General features: G+C 54.5%; 1 protein-coding gene across 1 annotated transcript in view; it reads right to left on the bottom strand.

The window, feature by feature from the left end:
* Window positions 1-5,443: 5,443 nt before the first annotated feature.
* The window catches only part of TAGLN2 (transgelin 2), a 7,898-nt gene continuing 5,463 nt past the window's right edge, over window positions 5,444-7,878 (bottom strand). Inside the window, exons 2-5 of the mRNA XM_006752840.2 lie at window positions 7,645-7,852; window positions 7,050-7,224; window positions 6,450-6,552; window positions 5,444-6,201 (exon numbers count right to left, since the gene is read on the bottom strand). Coding sequence (XP_006752903.1) covers window positions 6,060-6,201; window positions 6,450-6,552; window positions 7,050-7,224; window positions 7,645-7,824 — 600 coding nt within the window. The 5' untranslated portion in view covers window positions 7,825-7,852 and the 3' untranslated portion in view covers window positions 5,444-6,059. The remainder of the gene's footprint in view (window positions 6,202-6,449; window positions 6,553-7,049; window positions 7,225-7,644; window positions 7,853-7,878) is intronic.

Below are 7,878 nucleotides of genomic sequence, written 5' to 3'. Positions count from 1 at the left end.
AATTTCTAGTGAGTAACCAGGAGTCCAGACACGTGGGTCCTAGTATACACAGAACCAATTCCAAACCACAAACGTTGATGGAGCTCCTTCTGAGCCAAGCACTACTGTTCGAGCCATATGAAGAGACACAGGTATGCTTTCTTTTTAAAAAAATACTTTTATTGATCTCAGAAAGGAAGGGAGGAGAGAGAGAGAAACATCAGTGATGAGAGAGAATCATTGATTGGCTGCCTCCTGCACGCTCCCTAAGTGCTCTGACCTGGAACCGAACCGTGACCTCCTGGTTCATAGGTCAAAGCTCAACCACTGAGCCACACTGGCCAGGCAAGGTATGCTTTCTACTCTCAAGAACCCTGAGACTTGGCACATCACTTACAGTCTCTAGGTTTCGGTTTCTCCCTTATCTCCAAAGAGTATACAAATACTGAAACCTTCCCAAGAGGTGATGAGGCCCCTGGAATTATTCGTATGGACGTGAAAGAAACACTCTCAGAATTGTCCTGATGGTTGTGGTGGCTTTTATTGCTGGAGGTAGAAGTTGGGTTGTCAGGGGGCTCCAAAAGGTCAGGGAGTCTTGAGGACAGAAACCCTAAATTGCAGGATCCAGGGGCTGGGCCTTGGGCTCCCTCCCTTCGTTCCTTTCTGAAGCTGCCAGATCTTCCATTGCCTTAAAGGGGCGGCTCCTGCAAAACTGAACTTCCTGCACCTCTTCCCAGGCTTGACCTCTCCCTTCCTCACTGTGGCCCGGCCTCCACCCACAGAAAAACTACAGTTCATGCTGGCTGCTGACCAAACCCTTCCCCAAGGCCAGCCCCCTCACAGGGGAGCCCTCTGATAGAACAATCAGCTTGGACTTATTTTGTAAGTTTAAATCCCAGGTCAGCCACTGCCTGGGTTCTACAAGTTACTTTTGCTCCCTTAGCCTCAGTTTTCTCATCTGTAAAATGGGAGAGAATAATACTAGTGTGGCAAAAGTAGGTTTACAGTTATGCATACTCGAAACACAGTTTACTTATTAATTATTGCATTATTTTCCATATAGACAACTGTAAACCTACTCTTGCCCCCACTTTAGCCCCACTCTGTAATTTGTGGTGAACTCAAGCCCTTTCTCCTGGATTTCCTGTCCCAGCAACAGACAACACAATTTGCTTAGTTGCTGAAACCAGTAGCCTGTCTTTCTAGACCAGCAGTGAGCAAACTACGGCCCGCAGGCCGGATCCGGCCCGTTTGAAATGAATAAAACTAAAAAAAAAAAAAAAAAAAAAAAAAAAAGACACCCTTTTAATAAATGTTTTTTTAGCTACTTCCCCTTACTTTGAATTTATATTAGTTCACACAAACACTCCATCCATGCTTTTGTTCCAGCCCTCCGGTCCAGTTTAAGAACCCATTGTGGCCCTCGAGTCAAAAAGTTTGCCCACCCCTGTTCTAGACCCTTCTCCCCCATCTTCACGCTCCAAAGCCAGCGGAAAGCACTACACAATTTTGAAATCCATCCCCCTGGCCCTCCCCTTAACCCAGGCCACTCCCACTCCAGCCTGGCTATTGCAGTAACCCCCTCAAGCCGGCATGCCTCATCATCCTCCCCACCCCTAGACTGTTCTCTACCCTGCAGCCTGAGGGAACTTTCTAAATAGAGCACAGCTCTTATCTCTTCATTCCCCTCCATTTTAATCCTCCCGTGGCTCCCTATGCCCGAATGAAGTGTCCAAAATTATTCATTTGACTTTGAGTTTCCTTGGATGATCCGGCCCAGCTCCCCTTTTCCATTACATTCCTCAGCACCTTACACCTGTAAACACAGACATTCTGCAGCCCAGTGCTGCCCAAGCTCACCCCCAGCCCGTGCACATGTGCACAGCAGCCTGGGACACTCGCCTCACCACCACTGGCCTCTCCTCCATGCTTCTAATTGTCCTTAAATCCTCAGTCAGACATCGGCCTCCCCCAGAAATCTTCCCTGCCATGGCCCCTGTGTGAAGTTCTCAGTACCTGCCTCTCGTCACACCACATATCACATTATATGACAACTGGCTCTTTGCTTTTCCAGCTCCTCCCAGGAGGCAGAGACTGCATGTGTCTTGTTTACTGCTCTCTCCCCCAGCACCCAGCCGAGGTCTTTCCCTGAATAGGTGCTCAAGAAATATTTTTGAAACAATGAAGGAAGAAATATAACTAAAGCTCCTAGCACATTGACTAGCACAAAAGTGGTAATGCATGGCATCAGCACATCATGGTTCATTCCCACACTGAGCACATCTCTCCAATGGGAACACAATTCAAAAGTCAGGTCCTGCCAGCAGGGGGTGAAATGGTGTGACAGCCCTGGTGTGGAGATGTTTGTACGACCTTCCCTTCCCCCTGCCCAGTGATGTTGATTGATCTGTCCCTACCCAACCCCTGGTCCTCACCCGGACTCAGGCCTCTGTGCCTACCCCCACCGCAGGCAGGGATAGGTCAAAGTCCCCTCACCCTCTCCTGACACTTGGTCTCTAACCACAGCCAGTGACTGCTCCTGGTTCTGGAGGAGTCCCTCTAACCTGCACCACCATTGCCCAGGGCAGGTTGGGAAAAGGACCCCTGATCGGTGCCCTCAACTTGGCCCTCAACTTGCCGTCCCACCACCAGCAGCCTCCCCTCTGGAGATGGCCCAGGACTGGAAGGTCGGGGGGCTGGTCCTTAGAACCCCATTTGCATTCCTCCAGAGATGTGTATCACTGGCCTTCTGGGTTATCAGAACTGCTATCTGCCTTCCATCCCCACAGGGCTGGGCAATTTGAGCAAAAAGATCATATAAGAATCTTCACACACCCCCTAAGGCCTGACAGAGTAGAACCCCAAAACGGTTGAATGGATGAATACGTGAATTAAGAAATGGGTGTGTGCGAGCATTCCCAGGCAGAACTTTCCATTTTCCACCTTAAAAAGATGGGATTTGTCCACTTATTAAAGCTCCTCCTCCTGACCCTTAAGAGATTCCAGAGGCTAGGAACCTTCAGAGTCAAGAGGATAATTTTTCTTTGTCTAATCTCGTTTCTCTAGAGGTAACTTCAGTGCATTCTTTTCAGCGACCTCCCTCCAGTAGCCACTGGGACTGAAATGTATTTCTTTGTGAGGAGACAAATTACTAATTTACCCTTTAGCCTTCTCGGCAACAGGTCTGATCCCGGGGCCTTTATTGTTCCGCCCTGGGGCCCAGCCCTTTCCCTGTTCCACTGCTCCTCGGGCTGTTAGCCAAGCTCTCAAAGGCCTCCTGGGCTGTAGAGGTGGCTGTGGAGGTAGGAATGGGACATACTGTTCTCCCCGGAGCCACGTGCAAGCACACAGATGCTTACACACCCACCCCAGGACACACACCTCCCTGCACCCACAATCCCCAGTCCTCGGTGGACACATGCTCACAGGCAGCTCCCATTCACTGCCCTAGACTCTCCTCCTCACCTGAGCCCTAGTCCCGGGGATTGTCACACCTGGACACGAGCTCACAGGTGCAGGAACAAACCGCAGACCTGCCGTGAGCCAAACTGGGTGGAGTTGCCGAAGCCCGCCCTGGTCCTCCCCCTCCAACTCTCCTTTCACTGGGCCACAAAGGGCCGGGCCCACTTTCTCTCCACCTCCACAGTGATTTTCCACTTCCAGGCTGAAGGCAAGGAGTCTGTGAGCCAAAGTCGGCTCCTCTCTCTTCCTCCCGCCCTCTCCCACCGACTCCAAATCCTCAATGCACCTTGCATGTGCCCAGAGCAACACCCCACTCTCCATGCCCTTTCCAGCCTCCCCTACTCTGGCTGAAGGGAGCACTGGCTTCTGGGGTTCTTACCTTTTGGAAATGAACTTGGGGCAGCACTGGAAGCTGACAGACAGGAGGGCTGCTGGGACCCTGGGCTGGCAGGGCAGTGTGTCACCAGCCCAGGTGACTCAGGCACAGAGCAGGGTGATACTCACTCATTCAACACCTTTTGTCACCCTCATCCCTCGAAGCCCCTCTTCTTGCTGAGCCTAGAACGGCACAGATTTGGCCAGGTTGACCAGGCTCAGATCCCTGTCTCCCCACTTTACATGTCCTTGGGCAAATGTCTTGCCCTAAGACCCAGTGTGCTCATCGGGAAACAAAAGAAGGAAATACCATAACATCCACCTCCTATTGTCAGAATCCACTGGTAGAAGACTGGTTCTCATGCCTCTGTACCATGCTGTGTCTCATGAACTTGTGAGGCAGGTGGCCAATAATTCAGCTATAACTGAATCAGGGAAGGGTGCAAATAGGTTGCTTTTTTAGTATCAATATCCGTGAATTCAATGCTTTTTCTGTAATGACTTCACTCCCGTTCAGTGGCATTCCACAAACCTTCCCTGAATGGGAGATAAAGGTGGTGGAGGGAGGGCCAATCCCTGGGAACCTGCACACAGGCGGCGGTCCATCTTATCTGTGCCCAAGGAGATATATGCAGTCAGCAAGCAAATCCCATCGTCCTGCTGGTGTCAGATCAGGCTGGCACTGGGCTGGCCACTTCTGCACAGCCCTGGCAAGGGCTTGCCGCACAGTAGGTGCTTCTTGGCAGAGGGAGCCACAGTGGCCCAGGGGAACGGTGGGAGAAAGGCACAATGCGGAGAGGGGTGCTCCCCCTCCTAAGGAAACAGATCCATGAAGTAGAAAGGGGGGAGGAGACCATGCAGACCAGGCCCCTGAGCTGGCCGATTGGGGTGGCACCTGATGTGGGAGGCTGGCCCAGGGTCTCTCAACACAGGGTCTGATGGGAAGGCCACGGAGTAGAAACACCAGGGGTTAGAAACTACGGGTGGAACATTCATGCCCGGGGGAGGGCTAGGAGCTCAGAACAGCCTGACCCCAAACCTTACCATCTTGGTCCACGGCTCCGCGTCTAGAAGGGAAGCTTGCTGCCAGTCTCGCCCCAGCATGCAGCTCACAAGTTCATGGGATCAACAAGGCTTCCTCCTTCCAGCTACCACCAACTCCCAGCTCATTCCCCAGCTCACCAGCTCTTCACCATGGAAACCCTGCCTGGGGCCTCAAGCTAGTCTGGCCACCTTGTTCCAGCCCTGCAAGAGTGGCCTCCCCTTTAGACTTGCCAGTACCCAGGGCTGTACCAGCCACCAGCCCCACCCTCCTGCAGTGCCTAAGAAGTTGCTGGCTGGCAGGACTGCCCAATTCCTTGAGTAGGTCAAGGCCCCACTCTGTGGACACTGCCCACATACCCTGCATGATGGCTCCCAGCCCAAGAGGAGATGAGAGGGCCAGTCCCTCCTCAACCCCAACCTCCCCACCTAAACCAAAAGGAAAAGATGGAGGATATCAAAGATGAGGGTGAGGACTGCAACCTTTCACTCAAAACCTCTCCATATTCTTCAGTCTTGCACTTCCCCCCACAGTCCCTCTCCCACAGTGGGCTCAGTGGCCCCAGACACAGCCAGCCAGAGTCCATCCAAAAAAAGGGAGATTCTTTATTCAAAATCAGCACTCAGATTCTTCAAGCCCCAGCCCAGAGGGGGCAGCCCTCCCTCCCCTCTCCCCTCACCCCACCCCTGAGCCAAAGCGAGGGGAATGGAAAATGAGAAGCCAAGAGGGCGTCTGCCAGGGCAGGCTGCCTCCAGTGTGTGGTGAGCCCAGTCCAGCTGCGGCAGGGTGGCAGCTGCCACCGACCCCTCCCTATAAATTAAGTCTCTGCAGCCACAGCTGTGGGGAGGCGTATTTGTGGAAGGGAGGCCCAGAGGCTGCATCGCTGACCCCGCCGCGGAATGGATTGAGATCAGGGGAGGAGAGGTATGAAGGAGGGGGAAGACGCCCTAAATTTTGGTCCCAGGGGAAAAGAGAAGGCCAGTTGGTCCAGTTTCCGTGTGTTTGGAGAAGGGAATGTATTAGTAAGCACAGGGGGAGAGGCCGCCATGGGGCACCCCCAGAGGAGATGCGCCAGGCCAGGCCCTCCCCCTGGCAGAGAGGAGCCTGAGGGCTCCAGGGGCTCTTGGGAATGTCACTGCTAAAATATATATTTATATATATTAACCATCCAAGGAAGGGCAGGGGCGGGGCGGGGAGCGGATCAGAGGATCTGGCGTGGCATCCCATAGCCGGTCATGCCCGCCTGGGACGCCCCGCGGTTGGTGCCCATCTGTAACCCAATCACGTTCTTGCCCTCTTGCAGCTGGTTGTCTGAGAAGTTCCGGGGGTTCTCCTTGGACTTCCTGGGTGGAGAGGGAGGGCTGGTTAGGAGGAGGTTGAGGCTGCCCCAGTCATGTCCTCCCTTTGCCAGCTCTGCCCTTGAGCCTTGAGCTCTCTGAAGCCACCTCCTCACTCCCCAACGGGAGTCCCGGGCCGGAGGATGAAGTAAATGAAGGTGAAAGTACTTTGTAAACGGCCAGCTGCTAGAATGGGACAGGAATGGGCAGGGTGACCACGCCTGCCCAGGCCTGGGCGGCCCAGCCATACTCACTTAGGAAACCAGTTGGGATCCCCAGAGAAAAGGCCATCATCCCGGGCGACTGCCAGCCCGCCCAGGTTCATCAGCGTCCGCTGCACGCAGGCCATGTTCTTTCCTGGGAAGCAGAAGGGGGTGTTGGCCTCAGCAGAGCTGGGGTCCTGAATGCCAGGGTTCCACCTCTATCACGAAGTCAGCAGGCCCAGCTTCCAAATTCTTTTCCTCTTCGTCCCACCTTTTCCCATCCCAGCCCCCAACACGGTCAGCTCCCCATAAGATGCACACACGTGCGAGGGCATACACATGTGAGGACAGACACATGTGAGTGCACACATGTGCAAGCACATACATGTGTGAGCTCATACACATGTGCAAGCACACACATGCAAGCGCATACACATGCTAGGGCACACACGTGTGAGGGCACACATGTGCGAGCACATACACGTGTGAGGGCACACACGTGTGAGCACATACACGTGCGAGCTCACACACGCCTACTCTACCACACCTCTCTTTGTCCTCAGAGTGCCAGAAACCTGCCCCTTCCCCCTGGTCAAGATGGCCCAGCCGGTCTCTGGTCCCCTGGATGACAGCGCTGTGGCCCTGGCCCACCTTCCCAGAGGTCCACCGTCTGGAAGATGTCGGTGGTGTTGATGCCGTAGCGCTCGGCTGCTTGCAGGAACTGAGAGATCTGCTCCATCTGCTTGAAGGCCATGGTGGAGGCCTGGATCTTCTTCACTGGGCCCTGCCCCTCTGGGTACAGCCCGTTAATGAGCTCACACAGCACCTGGGGGAGGGCGGCAGGTGTGTAGAGGTGAGGTCACGCCCACTGAAGATCAGAACGCTCCACCCTCAGGCCAGAGACAGTGACCCACAGGTCTCTCTCCCTCTGAACACACCTGTCAGCCTCAGGCTCCTGCCAGGCCGGGCCTCTGAGGCCAGAGTGAAAACCTCAATATTTTAATATCAACAGTTCTTTCCTTTGAGTACCTGGTGTCATCTAGGGCCTCCACGGCCGAGGCCCATTCACACACACCCACACACACCCCTTCACTCAGTGGGAGGGAGGGAAGCGTGCACCCTCTCCAGGCTCAGGAAGAAGTCGGGTCGGGTAAGCCCTCCTTCTTCAGGTGAAACAATCACAGTCCCCAGACCCGGCCCTGCTCTCCCCTCCCAGCACCTCCGGTCCGAGGGGCCCAGCTCTCACCGTGCCATCCTTGAGCCAGTTCTGGAAGTTCTCCCGCCCGGGCTGGGGCCGGCCCACGTCCTTGCGGCACTGGGTGGTGATCCACTGGATCAGGATCTGCTCCAGGTCTGCATCGTACTGTTTCTCAATCTTCTGCTGCACCTCGCGGCTCAGGCCGTAGGCGGGTCCCCTGTTGGCCATTCTGAAGGGTGGTGGTGGCTGTGGGGAGCTGGGAAGGGGACACACCCCAGCCTT

This window comes from Myotis davidii, unplaced genomic scaffold, assembly GCF_000327345.1.
Source record: "Myotis davidii unplaced genomic scaffold, ASM32734v1 scaffold251, whole genome shotgun sequence".
Lineage (NCBI taxonomy): Eukaryota > Metazoa > Chordata > Mammalia > Chiroptera > Vespertilionidae > Myotis > Myotis davidii.
Note: the sequence above shows the minus strand (reverse complement) of the source record. Positions and strands in the feature narration are given on the sequence as shown.